General features: G+C 41.3%; 2 protein-coding genes across 2 annotated transcripts in view; both read left to right on the top strand.

Moving 5' to 3' along the window:
- The window catches only part of LOC135496454 (retinal rod rhodopsin-sensitive cGMP 3',5'-cyclic phosphodiesterase subunit delta-like), a 45,773-nt gene that overhangs the window by 3,236 nt on the left and 20,757 nt on the right, over positions 1 to 21,780 (top strand). The gene's annotated exons all lie outside the window — the stretch shown is intronic.
- LOC135497170 (uncharacterized) lies at positions 4,559 to 5,479 on the top strand. The gene is given in 1 exon segment (XM_064786915.1): positions 4,559 to 5,479. A coding segment is annotated over 1 exon segment (921 nt).

The raw sequence follows: 21,780 nt of genomic DNA, 5'->3' as shown, positions 1-21,780 counted from the left end.
CGACCATACAGTATATGTCACACAGGTTTTTAATTTGACCTTCTTGTCAATGTCACAGAGGTCAAATGACGTAAATTCGCCGTCAGGACGTAACTATGGCACGTTTCTTAACTGCAATGACTATTGATCACAAATTAAGTACACATGTACCCCTTGGTCAGGTGATCTCAGGTACCGAAGTTTGGTGCGATCTGATTTGCCGTTTGGCCTCCAGGGAGGGGGCCAAATCCTAAATTCATCAAAATGCCATTATTCCTAGTAATGACTTGCCCGATTGGCACCAATTTTATATCATAGGTACATCTAATTCTAACAACCATTCAATGTATCACCCGGGTCTTCTTTGATTTGACCTACTTTTCAAGGTCACAGAGGTCGAATGTACTGTAAATTGGCCATTTTGGGGAAATTGTAATTGCTTGGACCTACATCAAACCTAACACTACATGACACAATACCATGCTCTTTATCCATCTTTCCTCCACATGAGGTGAGCACAATGGCCCTGGCCATTTCATTTACTCTCAAGTACATATTTGGAGAGGTATTGAAAAAATATTTGTTGTGGCAAGTCTACAGATATAAAGAAATTATTTGATGAAAATATTAATTTCGAATTTTGCTAATTGGGTAATAGGGGGCGTGTTTTGAGTTTTTTCTGCCAGTTGGCTGAAAAGAGTGGAAATATCAAAGTCTGTCTAATTTGTCGATTAAAAAAAAATTTCCGTGGTCAATCACCATTTTATTTTTCACCATTTACTTGCCCGACTGTCCGGAATAACATAATCTAAATTTCAGATTCACAACACCACGCGTTCTTTGATGCGTCGCGGTCAAACATTGACAATTTAACTGCTAAAAGGCTTAAAAAATCAATTGTGGTCTTGTCTCCATTTACACTACATTATGGGTCAATATAGTGAAAAATTTGAATGTGCTCAAATCACTCTAATTCATTTAGAATATTGTATTGCTGATGATTTAAAGTCAAAACAAGCTAAAATAATGAGAAAAAAACTTAATTTGACCCAAATAAGAGTCAACCTAACCCCGGTCTAAGTTCGGTTTCATTTTTACAAGTCTTGTTGTGTTGCCATTCATTTTGTAATTTCTTTGAAACTACTTAGGCCTTGATTCTGAAAGTTGTGCCCTAAGCAGCAAAGATATTCCTAAATCACATCCTAAATTTTCAGCTCCATAGCTTGCTTATTCTGGCCAGGGCAGGTCTTTGAATTTGGTGCTGTTGGCTGCAAAATCATGACTTTTTGTCGATTTTGTCCTCTTTCGTCGCTTTGGCACAGTTGTACCACTCTTTGAAATGTCTCTAATTTCTCCAAAAATGTCCAGATATGACTTTCCTTTGTTGGAGAGTTGTGGGATGTCATGTACATTAGTTTGAAAAAAATCTCAAAATGTTAACCCCTGAAATGTACCTTCATTGAGACAAGACCACTAATGAATATTCATAGGTTGGAGGGTCGAGGCCTATCAATTAGACGAGTGCATGTTTTTTACTCTCAAGTACATATTTGGAGAGGTATTGAAAAAATATTTGTTGTGGCAAGTCTACAGATATAAAGAAATTATTTGATGAAAAAATTAATTTCGAATTTTGCTAATTGGGTAATAGTGTTTTGAGTGTTTTGAGTTTTTTCTGCCAGTTGGCTGAAAAGAGTGGAAATATCAAAGTCTGTCTAATTTGTCGATTATCAAAAAATTTCCGTGGTCAATCACCATTTTATTTTTCACCATTTACTTGCCCGACTGTCCGGAATAACATAATCTAAATTTCAGATTCACAACACCACGCATTCTTTGATGCGTCGCGGTCAAACATTGACAATTTAACTGCTAAAAGGCTTAAAAAATCAATTGTGGTCTTGTCTCCATTTGAGACAAGACCACTAATGAATATTCATAGGTTGGAGGGTCGAGGCCTATCTATTATTAGACGAGTGCATGTTTTTTACTCTCAAGTACATATTTGGAGAGGTATTGAAAAAATATTTGCTGTGGCAAGTCTACAGATATAAAGAAATTATTTGATGAAAAAATTAATTTAGAATTTTGCTAATTGGGTAATAGGGGGCGTGTTTTGAGTTTTTTCTGCCAGTTGGCTGAAAAGAGTGGAAATATCAAAGTCTGTCTAATTTGTCGATTAAAAAAAAATTTCCGTGGTCAATCACCAATTTCAATCGCACCAGTTACTCGCAAGACTAACCCGTATATCATATCCGAATTTCAGTTTCACTAGTTGATGCATTCTTTGATGCGTCGCGGTCAAACATTGACAATTTAACTGCTAAAAGGCTTAAAAATTCAATTGTGGTCTTGACAAGACCACAATTGATTTTTTAAGCCTTTAAGCAGTTAAATTGATTTTTTAAGCCTTTCAGCAGTTAAATTGTCAATGTTTGACCGCGACGCATCAAAGAACGCGTGGTGTTGTGAATCTGAAATTAATATTATGTTATTCCGGACAGTCGGGCAAGTAAATGGTGAAAAATAAAATGGTGATTGACCACGGAAAATTTTTGATAATCGACAAATTAGACAGACTTTGATATTTCCACTCTTTTCAGCCAACTGGCAGAAAAAACTCAAAACACGCCCCCTATTACCCAATTAGCAAAATTCGAAATTAATTTTTTCATCAAATAATTTCTTTATATCTGTAGACTTGCCACAACAAATATTTTTTTAATACCTCTCCAAATATGTACTTGAGAGTAAAAAACATGCACTCGTCTAATAGATAGGCCTGGACCCTCCAACCTATGAATATTCATTAGTGGTCTTGTCTCAATGAAGGTACATTTCAGGGGTTAACATTTTGAGATTTTTTTCAAACTAATGTACATGACATCCCACAACTCTCCAACAAAGGAAAGTCATATCTGGACATTTTTGGAGAAATTACAGACATTTCAAAGAGTGGTACAACTATGCCAAAGCGACGAAAGAGGACAAAATCGACAAAAAGTCATGATTTTGCAGCCAACAGCACCAAATTCAAAGACCTGCCCTGGCCAGAATAAGCAAGCTATGGAGCTGAAAATTTAGGATGTGATTTAGGAATATCTTTGCTGCTTAGGGCACAACTTTCAGAATCAAGGCCTAAGTAGTTTCAAAGAAATTACAAAATGAATGGCAACACAACAAGACTTGTAAAAATGAAACCGAACTTAGACCGGGGTTAGGTTGACTCTTATTTGGGTCAAATTAAGTTTTTTTCTCATTATTTTAGCTTGTTTTGACCTTAAATCATCAGCAATACAATATTCTAAATGAATTAGAGTGATTTGAGCACATTCAAATTTTTCACTATATTGACCCAAAATGTAGTGTAAATTATAGAGACAAGACCACAATTTATTTTTTAAGTCTTTTAGCAGTTAAATTGTCAATGTTTGACCGCGACGCATCAAAGAACGCGTGGTGTTGTGAATCTGAAATTAATATTATGTTATTCCGGACAGTCGGGCAAGTAAATGGTGAAAAATAAAATGGTGATTGACCACGGAAATTTTTTGATAATCGACAAATTAGACAGACTTTGATATTTCCACTCTTTTCAGCCAACTGGCAGAAAAAACTCAAAACACGCCCCCTATTACCCAATTAGCAAAATTCGAAATTAATTTTTTCATCAAATAATTTCTTTATATCTTTATAGACAAGACCACTTATGAATATTCATAGGTTGGAGGGTCGAGGCCTATCTGTTAGACGAGTGCATGTTTTTTACTCTCAAGTACATATTTGGAGAGGTATTGAAAAAATATTTGCTGTGGCAAGTCTACAGATATAAAGAAATTATTTGATGAAAAAATTAATTTCGAATTTTGCTAATTGGGTAATAGGGGGCGTGTTTTGAGTTTTTTCTGCCAGTTGGCTGAAAAGAGTGGAAATATCAAAGTCTGTCTAATTTGTCGATTATCAAAAAATTTCCGTGGTCAATCACCAATTCAAATCGCACCAGTTACTCGCAAGACTAACCCGTATATCATATACGAATTTCAGTTTCACTAATTGACGCATTCTTTGATGCGTCGCGGTCAAACATTGACAATTTAACTGCTAAAAGGCTTAAAAAATCAATTGTGGTCTTGTCTCCATTTGATGTCGAGGAGAATAATAATGGGAATAGGCCTAACATGGAACCTAATATGCAAGAAGCAAGGCTGCGGATGTTCATGGCAATGTTCATGGCAATGAATGGTATGTTTGTCCGCCGCAGACAACATCAGTATGCAGCATTTTTGCGTCGGAGACGTGCTAGGAGGGACCAAATGATGCGAACTTTAATCATGCGACAAAGGGCATTCGCATTCATGTTGTTGTTCATTGTCGGTATGCAGGAGGTGAACAGGCCTCGGCTCCGTATGGAACGGCGTATGTGGTGTGTACCCCGGCTTCGAGTATATTGGACAGTGTGATGGACGGATTTTTATGGCGAGAAGATTCACACTGGCTTGAAAATCTTCGCATGTCTCGGGAACTCTTTATGTATTTGTGCGACAGGCTGCGGCATCGTATTGAGAGACAGCACACCAGAATGAGAAGGGCAATTCGTGTGGATGAGAGATTGGCCATCACCCTGTGGAAGTTAGCCACATGCATTGAGTATAGAACGCTGAAAGAACATTTTGGTGTTGGTCGTTCAACCATTTGCGCAATCATCCACGATACTTGTTCAGCAATATGCGAGGAATTGCTCGATTCCTACCTGAAGTTCCCAACTGGCGATCGTCTGAACGAAGTTGTAGCTGGATACAATGACACATGGGGTTTTCCACAATGTGCAGGCGCCATTGATGGAATGCATGTCCCCATCAAGGCACCAGTAGAACACCCAGCGGACTATTTCAACAGAAACCACTATCATTCAGTTGTAATGCAAGCGGTGTGTGACTATTGATGCAGATTTACCGACGTCTTTTTTGGATTTGCTGGTCGGGCCCATGACGCTCGGATTTTGGCCAATTCGACATTCTTTCATTTGGCAGAGGAGGGATCACTTTTGCCTCATCGTCCAAGACGTGTTGGTGGACAGGACATTCCGCTGGTAATAATTGGGGATCCAGCTTACCCGTTATTACCATGGCTTATGAAGCCGTATGCACACCGCGGACAACTTAATGCAGCACAGAGGAGGTATAACTACAGACATAGCAGGGCCCGGGTGACGATTGAAAATAGTTTCGGACGGCTAAAGGGGCGTTGGCGCTGCCTTCTCAAAAAGAGTGACTTTGACATTAGCAACATTCACAATGTAGTCTTGGCATGTACCATTCTTCACAATGCCTGTGAAGTGTACAAGCAGGCATACAATAACCATTGGAATGAAGAGGTACGTGCAATTGAAGCCCAGGAGCCCATCGTAAGGATGGTCAACCAAGTTGTCAACGTTGGAGAAAATCATGCAATTGGTGGTGATGCAATAAGGAACTCGTTGACCAGGCATTTTAATCACTGATGAGTGTTGGCATCTTGGTAATCCACATCTAGCTATCTTATGTGAACTGTCAGAAATGTACACTGTCAGAAAAGCGGACGATTCTAATCCAGCATTAACATTTCTGCAAGAATGTATTCTCCAATTTCTGTTGACATTGTAATGATTGTTAATTCATGATTAAGAGAACACAAGAAACTTTTTTGAAGACTGATTTTGTGTTTAATACAATGAACTGCTAAAGTACATTCGTATTTGAAAGAAGATCGTGGTCGGTCAACTTTTCAAGTGCACATAGCCTGGAGAGGTGGATTAATACTTGCACCTGCAAAATACATGAGAGAACGAAAATCTCTGTAAAATCTCCTGGGTATTTTGCAGAAAATACGATTTTAAAAATATGATGTCAACACCTGGAAACTTGCATGACAAATTACTAGTATAGGAGTTTGACATTCATCGTTTAAGAATTGCTGTCAACCCAGAAAACAGCAGCAGAGGGTCTTACAACAATTCGTGGAAATGGCCAGGTGAACAGTACATACTAGTACATACATGTAATTACAAAACTCGACAATCAGTATCAAACATTGTACAATATAATTTCTTTACAAAATAAAAGATTTTTAAAAATAACGTCTTTGGAAAATACATGAGTTAATCAAGAATCTGTGTAACCTTCATACAAAGTACCGGTACCACTGAAGTAGAAGTTGCTGATTGAGTTGTTGTCTATTCATGACTGTTCAAGTCCTGAACTGTTTGATGTACATTGCAAGCATTAGCAAACAAATGTGAACTGTTCAAAGACCCTGACAGTCCTGAATTGACAACAACTCTATTTTAAAGACTAGTAAAAGCTAAAGCTTGGGTCGCCTCTTGGTCGGATAAACTCTATGCTACTTTTTATTCATATGACCCAATTGGCCAATATTGGCAGGAGTTCAGCAGTAGAGAGGTATACATAAATTGTGACCCGCTCTACCAAAACTAGGCGCTTGTCGCATCTGAACTTGACAGGTTGATACGGACTTGTTGTTCATTTCCCTATTGTAGACCTTTGGTGAAATGTAACCAAATCAGTTTGTAATAGATTTCACAAAAGGTCTACAATAGGGAAATGAACAACAAGTCCGTATCAACCTGTCAAGTTCAGATGCGACAAGCGCCTAGTTTTGGTAGAGCGAGTCACAATTTAGGTTGCCCCTTTTATTTATATTCACTCTCAAAGGACCTGTCATACATTGGGGTCATGTCAATTCCATCCGCATTCAGAACATCGAAACTGCTCTTGATGGAATTGAACAGGCTTCTTGGTTCTCTTGCTGGAACTTGTTGCTGGGCCGAAGTACTTGTACCGGATGCATATGCTGGCGCTGGTCTTATCGGGGTACTTGTTCTTGCAGGCACACTTCCAGTAAACATGGGTGTTTGCTGATGTTGTGGATACTGCATTGCCATTGGAGCTGGCATCTGAGGCGTTGTATTGAAGGCACCAGACATCATGTTTTGGGCTGAAGGAAATCGACGTAAATGATTGACTACATTGTGGTCAATTACAGTTCAGGAGACCGATTTATAGAATAAACCAGATATTCAGTCTTGGATAAGGTAGCACAAAATGATTCAGACTTAAGCAGTTTAAACAAAGAATTGCCAACACTGTATGAGCTCATACCTGTCGCCTGGTTAGCCATTGGGTTCATAACCCCGAACATCATGCGAAACATCTGCATTTGCTGCTGGAATTCCTGAGCTTGGCGTTTCTCAATTGCCTCTTGTTCAGACTTCCGTTGTTCCGCTTCATGGCGCATCATTTTTTCGTGAAGTGTCTCTTGCTGCATCATGTAATCCTGAAGCAGGCCAACCATCTTGGGCTCCTCCGTAGAAGATTTCCTCTTCCTTGATTTCTTCTTGAAATCTTTAATTCAAAGAAAATAATTCATTAGTGATCATTCATAGTAGCTTTCAGAAATATGAGGTCCAATACCAAAGCAATTCAGCAGTCTGTCTTCTAAACAGTACATACATACATTGCATGTACCATGTAGCTCACTTTCGGCCTACTCGCCATTCACTGTAGTGGAACTGGAGTCCGACTGAGGCTGATTTGATATTTTTGCATAGTCGATTCCAGTTGCTGTAAAGGAAACAAAGTTTAATCATTGAACATGAATAGACTACTGTTGTTACATGTCAGCTAGTTTCAAATCTATGGACTTATGTTTTGATCACACTGAATCACAACACCGCATTCGTTATAGAATGATATAATGCTCGCTTCGTTATAGAATGATATAATGCTAGCTTACCACTACATGCACTAGCTGGCCTACTAGGCCCACTGCCTGGTGTTACACTTCTGCTCCGTCGGCCGTCTTCATTGGTTGCTGAAATTGAACAAGAAAAATGGTTAGCAGGTCATTAGGCTATTTGCTAATGATATTCATAAAATAAATACAATTATTGTGCTCTTCCTAAAGTAGGACCTTAAAAGGCCTAGTCATGGTACGTAGTATAAGGTAGAAAGAAGAACTGATAGCAAACCTATGATCTTTTGGGATGTGCTGTCCATTCCACCACGTTCATTAGCTTGCTAGGCCTAGTTAGTTCAGTTTCAGAGGTCCCATGCCAAGACACCTACCTCCAGCTTCTGTGCCAGAAAAAGAGGAAATATTGACGTCGTCATCATCTTCATCTACGGCATGTACGGCTGCTTCTTCTTCATCCTCGGAGAGAATTCCTGGCTCTACCAGATCACCAACAACAGGCCTATCAATAGCATCGGTTGTCACTTTCTTTACAGTATCAACTAGTTTCAGGGGGTTGGTGAGAGGCCTTGTACCTAGAATTTCATCTAGAATTTCCATGATCCTTGTCCTCGGGCGCCCCCCATGCCCCGACCTGGACCTAGCATTGTTATCCTGGTGATAATTATGCTTCAACGCCTTAATTTTACTTCTACATTGCTTGCCAGTACGTTCATAGCCTCTCTGGGCCAGCAGCATTGCAATTCTGTTGTACACAGCGATGTTCCTGTGCACGCCTTCAAGCTGTGCTTCGACGTCCTCATCGCACCAAATCTCTACAAGGGCCGTTGTTTTGTTGGTGCCCCAAGTGGCCATGGTGAACTGACAAATGGATGAGAAGAAACAAACCGAAAATATGGAAAATGTAGTGCACAAAACTGACATTCAATGACAGATACTCCCGCGTGTTTCTCCAGTGCTAAAACAGGAAGAAGATAATGCGCATGCGTGTAGGTGATGCGATCTGGATAAATCGCTCCGGGCATTCACACACAAATACAAAGCGATTCGGCCAATGCGATCTAGCTGAATCGACTTCGAAAACGGTTTAGGAAGTGTTTTGAATACGGCGATTCAGAAGCGTTTTTGGTGTGAATGGGTAAAGCGATTTAGCGGGATAAAACGATTTGGAACTGGTCCAAAGCGATTTAAACGTCTAGTGAGAACGCGGCTATAGTAATGCGGTGCTTTTGAAAGGCTGTGGCAAGTTGGAAGTTTCCTTTGCCATACAGGGCTCGCCTCGTGTCCTTGTATTGGACCCGTACAATATCATGCAGTTTTGACACGAGGTCGGTAATCTTTTGCGGCTTCCAATTGATTGCGAGTTTCAAGACGTGGTTCATACTTTCACAGTTGTTATTAGTCCATTTGAGAGGGAGTCTGTGTTTCTGTTGTGGTTCGAAAACGTGAGTGCGGAGGGCGGGTATGAGTTTCCTTTCCAAATAAATGGCAAATTGCGGCAATTCCGTTCGAAAGTTTACGATAAGAGATCGGGATTTGTCCTCGAAGATAACAGAATCGTTGAGCGTCAGTAATTCAAAAACGTCTTTGATTACACGGGCTTGTTTCTTTTTATCCGTAGTCTCTGCATTCACGTGCCTTTTCGCATTTTCTTCAAGATGCCGAGTGCATAGCAGGACGGTGACATTTGGGAAGCTAGATTCAATGGCTTTTTTCCAGGCTTTCTCCTCGTTGGAACCGACTAGCATTTCGTTAACTCTGAGTTCGATTGTAGTACATGTACTATTAAATTCACAGTCCATTTTTTCCTTGAGGTGCGTAAAAAAACGACTGTACGTGAAATACGTGGCATCCCAGTGTAGGAATAGCGGGCTGAGCATTATCGGATTGTCTTGCGTTGTTTTTCGTAAGAATTTCGTACTTTTGTAAATCAGTAGTGTAACGTAACACGGTCCGAGATAAAATGTTCTGTCGACTCCTAGTCCTACGATGTTTTTTTTCAGTTGCGCAATTGGCGAGTTCGTGTAGCTGCTCTTCCGTGTAGCAAATCATCGACGGCGGCTTCCCTTTTGTGGTATACACGGGCTCTTGAATGAATTTGTCTGATTGGAACTGGCTCAGAAGATGCAGAACTTCGTCGGCGATGTTGCAACGATGGCCAATATTTCCCCGTTCCTCGTTTCTCTTTTTAGCTCACCTCTTAGCAGAGGTGAGCTTATCCCATACCGTGGCGTCCGTCGTCGTCGTCGTCGTCGTCGTCGTCCGTCGTCGTCCGTCGTCCGTTAGCAGGGCACGTTTCGTAACTGTTAAAGCTATTGAGTTGAAACTTGGTACACATGTACCCTTATGTAATGACACCTTGGAGACCAAGTTTCGGTCCGATTCGTTTCATGGTTTGGCCACCAGGGGGCCAAACGTTAAAAGTGAAAATATGCAATATCTCCCTTAATAGTTGTCGGGAAATTTTGAAAAAAATATGGTAGGTACTTCTAGCAAAGGTGCATCATATATCCTCCGGGTTTTTGATTTGACCTCCTTTTCAAGGTCACAGAGGTCAAATGGTGTAAATTGGCCGTTAGGATGTAACGATGGCACGTTTCTAAACTGCAATGGCTATTGATACCAAATTTGGTACACATTTACCCCTTAGTCAGGTGATCTTAGGGACCGAAGTTTGGTCCAATATGATTCACCACTTGTCCACCAGGGGGCAAAATCCAAAAACCTTAAAAATGTGATTATTCCTTAACTTCTTGCCCGATTGCCACCAATTTGATATCATGGGTACATCTAACCACCATACAGTATATGTCACACAGTTTTTTAATTTGACCTTCTTGTCAAGGTCACAGAGGTCAAATGGCGTAAATTCGCCGTCAGGCCGTAACTATGGCACGTTTCTTAACTGCAATGACTATTGATCACAAATTAAGTACACATGTACCCCTTGGTCAGGTGATCTTAGGTACCGAAGTTTGGTGCGATCTGATTTGCCGTTTGGCCTCCAGGGAGGGGGCCAAATCCTAATCTCTTCAAAATGCCATTATTCCTAGTAATGACTTGCCCGATTGGCACCAATTTTATATCATAGGTACATCTAATTCTAACAACCATTCAATGTGTCACCCGGGTCTTCTTTGATTTGACCTACTTTTCAAGGTCACAGAGGTCGAATGTATTGTAAATTGGCCATTTTGGGGAAATTGTAATTGCTTGGACCTACATCAAACCTAACACTACATGACACAATACCATGCTCTTTATCCATCTTTCCTCCACATGAGGTGAGCACAATGGCCCTGGCCATTTCATTTGTATCTGCTGCAGGCTTCACGTTTTGCACTTGTTTAAGGTCTCTTGGCACGTTCATGGAATCGTTCAGGAGCATATCCGAATATATTTGACGTGGCATTTTCTCAGTGCGCGCTAATTGTCCAATGGTTTCCTTCACGCGTTGGTCTGTTCGCACGTATTCGATATTGGACTTTTTTGCGTTCCCGTGTATGCTTGGTGTTGTGGGGTATTTTCCAATGTACTCTACAACCACAATCGTAGAACCGCCGTCTAACCAGGAAACACGTTTCTTGTAAGATATGTCTCGCCGAAGCGTGCTATGATTATGAAATTTCCTGAGTGTCGTGATTTCTCCTGCTTCTGGTTGGGGTTCCAAAGGCGTTTTCCCGCGGCAATAAAGTCCGTTCTTTTTAGCGACCAAGGTGACCATATTGTCCCTTTCTAAGAAGTCCACGTGCTTTGTAGACGATTTAGTTCCGTCCCAAACGCCGCAATCGTCCGAAAACACACTACGTTGTCCCCGACTCCTCCGTTCTACGTTTCTGGTGTTATCAATCGTGAAAAAAACGTTCTCTTTCTGTCCCAGTGGAATTGCGTCATGCGTTGGTGTTTCCGTGTTCCTCAGGATCTTCCGGATTAGTGTCTCTGTATCTAGAAATCGACCGTTTTACATCGCATCTTACAATCTGTCGTGTTCACGGTGTCTGGAGAGTCCGGAAGGCTGCTGTCGGCTGAGTTATTGAGCGTTATCGTTGGTGACCTCGGCGGCAATTTGACCTTGTCTGGAGCGATCAAAATCTCGTTATCTTTGACTTCGCTGTTGATCATGGCGGCAATTCGACCTTGTCTGGTGCGATCAAAATCTCGTTATCTTTGACTTCGCTGTTGATCATGGCATCTTGACTGCTGTTGTTGTCAACCAACAGCGAAGTTATTCCTATCTCTGGTAAGATAGGCGAAAATTCAACGACAAATGGCTGCTTTGGGCTTGAAGTGTTGGGTCTTGGGCGCTTATTTGATCGTTGGGTAGGTTCTGCTCGATTCCTCTTAGGGCGTCATCGGCGATAGTCACGGGTCGTCTTGGACGCTTATTTGATCGTTTGGTAGGTTCTTCTGCTTGATTCATCTTGAAAGGGCGTGGCGTGTCATCGGCGATAGTCACGGGGCTTTCCTGTGGTGCTGTCTCGTGCTTTAGGAGAGGTACAAAGTGGTTTGGCGTCCACGTCCCTCGTTCTAGTCCGTCGTGACCCCCCCCCCCCCCCGAGACAATTGACAGCTGGATCTTGCAAACCGTTGACCGGAGGGTAGATGGCGATTAGCCGCGTCAGCACGACTGTTGAAGGATCCATCCAGATGACTTTTTCCCTTGGACGCAGTCGTATAATGCGGCATCGTAGCTGGGGCAGAGTGATGTCTATACCGGATGGTCGTTGACTCTCTCATAGTGGTCTTGGTTGTTAAATATCTCCATTGCCGTTCGAACGCGTAACTCCTTGGCTAGGCCCGTGTTGTTGCAGAGAGTCACTGAAACAGACGAAAACAGACAGCTCCCGTCCCCTGGAACCACGACAGGCATTCTGTTCCGTTGCTTGCCACCTCCGCAGGTCAACAAAACCTTCTTGGCATGGTCGTCAACGACGTGATGATCCTGGAGAACAGTTAGTCGGGCAGATTTCATCAGTGGAGTGTGTCGCAGCAGGATTTCTTCAAGTTTGACGGCCTGTTCAAACCTTTCACGTGACACTTCCGCAGCATCTTTCAAACGTTGGTGTGACACGCTGAAGTCGAACGATTTCGGCTGTGATGGCAACGAAGTAAGGACGCAGGTAGTGCACCAGTATTCCAGTAACCAACTTCCCAGTTGCCGAGGTTTTCGAATTCTTTCTTTGTCAGGTCTTGGCACTTGTAATGGAACCAGGTTAGGCAACTTTCGCAGAATATCACATCCACTTCTCCGCATTTGTTCTTACAGGTGCCGCATGGCCACGACTTCTTCGTCTGTCTCTTGTACTTGCTGCTTCTGGCTGGCATTTTTACGATTCGATGAGGTACTGTGTAGTCGATAGTCGATACGAGTATGAAGAAATTCACTTTTAAACCAGTTCTCACTAGGCTAACAGCTGATGATTGGTTGGAACTGTAATTACTGCTGAGCGATTGGATAAAATTTAATTGCTTCTATTTCATTGGTAGTATGGTTGTGCTGTCAACAGCCTCCGCGTCTAATTACTAGGCTGGTTAATTGAGATAGTTAGCAGACCTAGGGTTGAAAACATCTTTGGTCAGAATAATTTTTGGTAAAAATAAAAACGATTGAAAGCAAGTCTATGCATGGTTCTCAGCCCTTTTGCTATGGTACATAACACTCAATTTTTACCCATTGTTTATTGAGTACTGGTGAATCAGTAACATAAAACCGAGGGTTATCCATTTATTGAGTTCAAGTGTGTTCAATTTAACCCAGTCGCCCGCTGAAAGTTCACAATAATACTCCTCATAATTTAAATAAAACGGCCCAAGTAAAATGAACAGTTTGTTACTGTGTGCCAAAGAAAATATTATATGGATCATATGGACTGGGCCTTTAATGGATGGACTGAATGAATGGATGGAACATGCATGTAACTCTGAGGTGTCCAGTCATAACGTCCCCCAGTCACAACGTCCCCCACTTTCATACTACCAGTACGTCCCCCTTCAATATGGGTGCAGCTATCTACATGGATGACAATGACCAGGCCTCTCAATTGCATGTTCCCCACGCCGGTAAACGTCGTATTGAAAGAGCAAAATGCCCAAATTAGACCCTTTAAAAATCCGCCCAAAATAGGCCCCTGCGCCCAAAATACGCTCAGCTGAACAGACACTGAACTGTACATATACAATAAAGTGTTATAAAATGAAAAAATCATGCCAAAAGTTGAAAATAAAGCAGGATTTTTTATCATTCCCAACTTGATCGGCCGACGAACTTACTGTACACGGGCATGTTTACAATGGTTCCTGGTAGAGATTTCCGGAAAACACATCATTGCGCAAGTCAAACATCATTCCATCACAGTTAGTCCAAGTGAATCCAAGAAGCCTGATATGCGTAAGACTAGCATGCCGACCTCGTCTCTAGTTTGAATGTTATGTGCATATGTACATGTTTGGCTCCCTATATTAGTAATTTGGGGACACGGTTTTTTAAACTAGTTTGTCGTCTGCTACAACTGTGAGCACATGGCACACTCTGCAGGTACATGTAGTAGAACTTATAAGGCCATGATGATCCATAAGCATATTTTATTCTTCTCAGTCTAAAAGTTAGATATTATAAATAAAAGTTCCTTCTTTTAAAGAATGAGAGTTTTAAAGTTATTATTTACATAACAGAATCCGCAAGTTCTTGAGAGGGATATCATAACATTATATTACCTTCCTTGCATTTTTTTACAAGTGATTGTGCTCCATCCATACAGAAGAGGCTATTATAGCGAGGTATAAAAAATGCCCAAAATAGGGTGAAAAAATACAGGCTGTATTGATCTCCATGTAACTGAAAGGCCTGATGACCGATGGTGAGATATGCCATGGCAGGAAATGAATACTTTGATCAACTTTATTTTGCAGAAAACAGGAGCCCTTACGAAATGCAGTGGTGTAGAAGGAGAAGGAGTCACTTCTTGTACTTCTACTTGTAATCCCTGGGTTGTCCTTTATTTCATTTTGTAGCATTTAATGTATATCTTTTGAAATAAATGACTTGTTTGATATGACTGTTCAATTCTGTCTGGTAACACCAATTGTTGAAAACCGCTTCATCTCATCACTTTCGTGAGTAAAACTAAGGGAGGGAGAGGTGTCATGACACTAATTGTTGGGCTCTAGGAAAATTCGTCCTCGGAAAACTCGTCCCCGGAAAATTTGTCCCCTAGGAAAATTTGTCCCCGGATAATTCGTCCCCGAGGATAATTTGTCCCTGGAAAATTCGTCCCTGAGGAAAATTTTGTCCCCAGAATATTTGTCCCCGGAAAATATGTCCCCTAGGATAATTCGTCCCTGGGAAATTCGTCCCCGACGATAATTCGTCCCCGGAAAATGAAACAAAAGTTGAAAGTTTCTGACATTACTTTCCAGTAATAACTACTACTTACTACTTTCGACTTTTCACATTCAGTGTTATATCTCTATTGACTACGCTACTAGCTAGTTACCTACTCCACTCTTTTCATAGTAGGTGGAGGTCTTAGAAAGTAAAGTCAGAAACTTTCAACTTTGTAAAATTTTCTGGGGACGAATTATCCTCGTGGACGAACTTTCCAGGGACAAATTATCCTCGGGGACAAATTTTCTGGGGACGAATTATTCTTGGGGACGAATTTTCCCGGGACGAATTTTCCTTGGGGACGAATTTTCCGGGGACAAATTATCCGGGGACGAATTTTCCTGTAACCTAATTTTTGACCATTTCATCACTTTCGTCAGTAAAAGGGAGGGAGAGGTGTCATGACACTAATTGTGGACCATTTCATTATCTCATCACTTTATATTAGTGAGTAGAAGGGAGGAAGAGGTGTCATGACACTAATTGCTGACCACTTCGACATCTCATCCGAGATCTCATCACTTTCGTGAGTGGAAGGGAGCGAAGGTGTCATGACACTAAACCAACGTTGAAGTCAATAAGAGAACTTTATATTTTTTATGACTTTGGGTATGAATTCACATGGGAAAGAATCTTGTTCAAAGTCTGATGATAGTCGTAGTTCCACCTATCATAAAACCCCGTGTTTTTTCAAGACCCGTGTCTTCGCCGTGTGTCATAAAACCCGCGGCGCACTTACACCTATCAGTTGTGTTAGATAATGGTTAATAGCCCCGGCGACAGGTGTGCTGTAGGTAGGGAGTTCTCCTGTGTTTCTTTCCCGTTGGAGGGGGCGCAATACCGAGGCAACAACACCGCGCCACCTGTCGCCGGATCTTAGAACTTGCAATTGCCGTGTCTATTCAGATTCCACCTATCAAAAAACCTGTGTTGAACACGGGTCTAAATTAGCCCCTGATTAGCCCCATCGAGCTCGATGGGGCTAATAGACACGGGGATTTGACACACGGGTGTATTTAGACACGGCAATTCATAGGTGTAAGCGCAAAAGACACGGGGATTTGATAGGTGGAAGTACGACTAATATCTCGAAACGAAAAGTTTTAAAATAGTTTAAAAATTCCATTACAACTAGCGCCAAAGCCAGCCACGTGCTATTTTCCTGCCATTAATGCTGGGTTCAGACAAGGCCGGACACGAGCATATGCATGTACAGTTTACAAGAAGCGACAACCACAACTAACAAAGATTGCCGACCTGCAGAAAATTGCGGTCGGTCAATAGATGTAATTATTGGAGTTGATTTGCTCAACTTAGCATCGTTCAAAAGTCTTGAAATTAACAGACGTGCTGTATGTGTATGTAAACAGTACAAATATAAATATTCTGATGATAGAAACACTATATTTTGGCAGCATTTTCCACAAGTCGGTAAAGGTCGGGAAAAGTCGGGGTAGGTCGGGAATTAGTATGACCCGTCTCTAGGCCTATATCATATGGGGTACGGTACAGCTTTATACAGCATGAACAGGCGCGGATCCAAGCGCCGCCCCCCCCCCCCTCCAACGGCTAATTTTTGGTCATCAAACATTATTTTTATCTCAAAATATGTTCGCCGCATTGTTCAAATGTGCAATTATTTATATATACAGCATACCTTCGGTGTCTATAGACCAGTTACTAGTACCACGCCCTGCATGCATCAATGTGCGATTGGTTATTATAGGTTTGCGTCTACGGGAGCATCCATTGGGCTAAGTGAAATGCCGATTTTTAGATCCCCTCCCCCTGTATGCACCTTGTACGCATTGCCTCAAACCTTCTCCCCCTACTATACGAGCGTACGCCTAGAGACCACTTTATTACTCAATGAATTGCCTATTTCCTTCCTGCTGCGCCACAGTTGGAGCGGCAGGCGGACTGCGCATTAAATGCTGACATTCGCAAGTGGGAAAATGGCGCTGGAAACAGCTATAAGCCTTGTAGTGGAGTGTCATCAGAACCCAGTCAAGTTTATCTCGTGTAAGTTCCAGCCTCATGAGCAATATCAGTATGATTCCCTTGATTATCACGGTAATCCATCATTTTTAAGCATTTTCTAATTTGTTCAGAAAATGGTTCTTGGGTTGCGCACGTACACAAGACTATATACCCCCCTTTTCCCCCTGTACGCATAGTGTACGGTTTTTCATAGACCCCCTCCCTCAGTGCGTACATACTTAATGGATGCTCCCTACGTGCTCCCATAATACAAGACAATACCAACAATGAATATTCATAGGTTGGAGGGTCGAGACCTATCAATTAAGTTTAGACGCGAGTATGTTTTTAACTCTCAAGTACATATTTGGAGAGGTATTGAAAAATATTTGCTGTGGCAATTCTACAGATATAAAGAAATTGTTTGATGAAAAAATTAATTTTGAAATTTGCTAATTTGGCAATAGGGGGCTTGTTTTGAGATTTTTCTGCCAGTTGGCTGAAAAGAGTGGAAATATCAATGTCTGTCCAATTTGTCGATTATCAAAAAATTCCGTGGTCAACTACCAGTTTACTTTTCACCATTTATTTGCCCGACTGTCCAGAATATCATATCAAAATTTCAGATTCACAACCCCATGCAGTATTTGATGCGTCGCGGTCAAACATTGACAATTTAACTGCTAAAAGGCATAAAAAATCAATGGTGGTCTTGCCTCCATTTACACTACATTTTTGGTCAATTTAGTGAAAAATTTGAATGTGCTCAAATAACTCTAATTCATTTAGAATATTGTATTGCTGATGATTTAAAGGGTAACTCGTGTCAAATTTCACCATATAATGTTTTAGCTGTTTTTGACAAATGACTACATCACTTTCTCATAAATTGGTAAGGTTTTCGAATCGAAATGCACATTTTCTAGAAATTGATGGTTTTAATCCCGCCCGGACGGCCTGTTTCGATGCCGTTGAAATCGCGCTACGCCGACGACGTTTTCGTTGATGACGTCACAACATGAACATTTTCGCGGTCGCCGTGGTTTACATTCCCGCGAAAAAAACTCATAAAAATCTTTTATTTACAACTTTATTTACAACTGCCATTGACCATTGACATTCCATCCTGTCCTTACACAATATATACACGATAAGAACTGAAGATTATGGAGAAGAAGAAGAAAAGGGTTGTCGGGTGGCGTTGTGCTGCGATGTTTTGCGGCAACACCAGCAAAACTGAAGGTGTTGGGGTTTTCTGTGGCCTGACCCTATCAAAGAACCGGGCAGTCACCATAAAGTTCGAGTCGAGAGGTCACCAGCCGGTGGATCATCTTCTCCTCCTGATGCTCCGCCGGAACACAACTTCGAAAACCAACTCCAAATTCGTCTGCCGTTGGCGGTCTTCCAGCACATTTGGAAAAAATCTCGAAGTAAGGGAAGGGACGGCCCCCCCCCAAGTCCACAGTCCTAGTCATTTCATCATAAATTTCCTAAGTCCAACCAGGAAAGTCCATCGCTGACGTAATAATAATTGTATTCCTAAAACTATTTTTAGACCTTATTTAATATTCATTAGATTTTCCTGAGCATACGCGAACTACTGCGGATATAGCTTCTTCCTAGAGCGAATAGGAAAATATTCGACGATCTGACCTGTTCATGTTGTGACGTCATGAGGTCATGTGACTTAGGCTGAAGTTACATAGACCTCACGTTTCATCGACTCACGACTCATTTGTCACTTGTCATTCGTGAGCTGATGAATGGACATTGGAAAACCTATTGACCTGTTCTCATTGAAGTGAATTTTGTAAGTTTTGCCCGCATTCGTCGCCTCACGTCATTTCATGTCATTTTACGCGTGAGGCGATGAATGGACATGTTCATTCTTTGTGAAATGAGCTGGCAAAGAAAGTGGACGTCCATGTGCATTTGTAGTGATATCGCCTTCGAAACTGTGAGTAAAGCTACTTTCCGGCATTTTCATTAGTTTACACATTAATACAATAGCTAATTTCGATTGGAAATGAGAAACAAAAAATGCAAAAATGCAGCACTTTTATGTACCACATTGTTCTCGTCCGTCGCCTCCGCTTTCGTTTTCTATTCTCCATCAGGAGCAGCATGGCTGCCATCTCTTCTTCTTCTGAGTCCATGTGCGTCGCCAAGAAAACCCAAGTGACAAATGAACGAGCGAAAAATGATCTGTATGTAAACCGCCGCGGTCACTCGTGACAAATGAGGAGTGACACGTGAAAATGAGCCGTGAGTTGATGAAAAATGTGGCGTGAGTAGCTCATTCCTATGTAACATCAGCCTAAGTCACTAACTTAGTGCGGGGTTTTCAAAACGTCTTCGGCAGTTGGCCAGTCTGACGCGATTAAAACAGCGACCAAAGATTGAATGATAAATGGCCTAGGAATGTATGCTGAATGAAACTGTTCTTGTATTTTTTTATGTATGTATGTACATGTACTAGTAGTTGAGAATTTGCTTCTTGCAGGATCTGCAGATTGAAATTGAATGCTTGATGTTAGTACGCATTGAGTGTGGCGCGTTTTAAACTGATTTGAATGCGTATTCGGGCCAGTGTGACGCGACCGTTCTGAAACTGGATTAACCAATTCGTATTCCGGAGAGCGCTCTACGGAATTCGGTTTCAATTCGCATCCAGTGTGAACACACCATTAGTGTCCTTGAGCGAGGCACTTTTCCCTACTTGCTTCTCTCCACCTAGGAGTATATCACAGGGATTTGAGGCAAAAACTGCTAATTAACCCTTTGGGTGCCGGCCGCTTATGTAACCCCTGTGCCGAGGCTTCTTAAGGAAATTTAATTTTCTTAAAGTTGTTATACTATTGCTAGTATGGCAAGCATATTGTAAATAAGACCCTATAAACCATAATAGTGATTATCATATACATATTTGGCCTTTGGCTAGTGTAGTGCTGCTTGATGCTGTAGGCCCTAAAAGTAAAACAGCATGATTACAATCACAGTCCAGCTCCGACCCCTGACCACCCCGAGACCCTCAGGGCACCTCCCTAGGGATACCCCACGAGACATCCTTTCACCCCTCACCCTCAAATCTAGTATTATATATCATGCCTACGCAGAAAACCATAGCTACTAGAACAATCCAGGCTACCATTTTTCACTTTTTGAATTTGGAGTTCAAGTCATCTATGTCGTCCCAGTGCTGCCATCTGAGAATTTTTAATCTAACTATATTTTAGAATTACCCGTGTGTAGGGATGTAGTGGAACGTCCAAATCAATGGGAATAACGATAAACCTTGGCACACTACATACATGAAATGTGGACATACGTCAAACGTCAATATGGCACACATAATTATTACCAAAAAGTGGACGTACGTCATACCTCTATAAGGCACCCAAAGGGTTAACAAGAAATAAAAAAATTCCATACCTATCATACCCCATACAACAAGAGAGTCAAGAGAGTGAAGGCCAGAACCAGACTTCTCGGGATATGTTAATTCAGACACAACTTATGACCCCAACAGTACATAAATATATTATCAAAGTTTGAAATTTCAGCAATCTTTTGTCTTAATTAGCCATCTTACTACAAAAGCCTGTAAATCTAACAGCCTGTAAATCTAACTTGTAATCCAAAACCGTCCCACACTTGTAAACATGTCGTAAGAGCCATAACTGTGGTTGAATTTCAAAAACCATTATGCTTCACAACCTTTGTCTTTATCAAGCTTACCAAGATTAGATTCGATCAAACAAACTTAAGTTATATCCGACTTTTTGAATTTTTTATCTCATATAAATTTGAATCGGGTCAACACGCCACCATCCGGAAAACACTCTATTTGCATGCGCAGCTACGGCGGGAGAATTGACCCGATTAAAATTTATGTGCGGTGAAATGTTCAAAAAGTCTGATATAAGTTTGTTTGATTGAATTGGTAAGCTTGACAGAGAAAATGGTTGTGAATGACCAGAATCTGGTTTGCAATTCTACCAGGTAGTTTGGCTCTAATGACATGTTAACAAGTCGGTGTCCGAATTAGTCAAAATATCAGGATTACAAGTTACAGTTAGTATGGGGTTTTGTGGCGGCCTCTTTTGTGTTAAGATGGTTAATTAAGACTAAAAATTGCTCAAATTTCAAACTTTGATATACAGTAGAACCTCCCCTTCGGGACACCTCTGCCAGGCAGACACCTCCGCATTAAAGACATGTTCCTTCAGTCCCGATTTTTTTCTAAGTCATTTGCTTTAACCAAAACCTCAGTAGGGCGGACACCTCTCTACTCCGAATTGCGGACACGGCCATGGTGACTTTTTGGTCCAATCACCTTGCAATTACGGACAATAAACAAAAAAAATGACTTCCCGTGTTCACTTAGGTAGTCGATTAGACCAAACAGGTGTGACATTTGCGTAATTGATGAACATAATTAGACACTAAGTTCAGTTAATTACCTGGTGGAGAAAATTTAATGTCCGTTGCTCTCCTAATTGAAACCAAATGTATCGTTTAATTATCTTCACTGTGCATCACATTACCAAGCTACTGCAGTTCATTGAGTTGTTTGTCACCTTGTGATCTAATTACAAAGAATAAAGCATGATGTGTGGTAGCTCAATCAAATGCACGCTGTCTATGAAGTATGTAGCGTGTGAACACAACCTGCACACATTAATTAG

This window comes from Lineus longissimus, chromosome 12 (genome assembly GCF_910592395.1).
Source record: "Lineus longissimus chromosome 12, tnLinLong1.2, whole genome shotgun sequence".
Taxonomy (NCBI): Eukaryota; Metazoa; Nemertea; class Pilidiophora; order Heteronemertea; family Lineidae; genus Lineus; species Lineus longissimus.
This window is presented reverse-complemented; position numbering and strand designations above follow the sequence as displayed.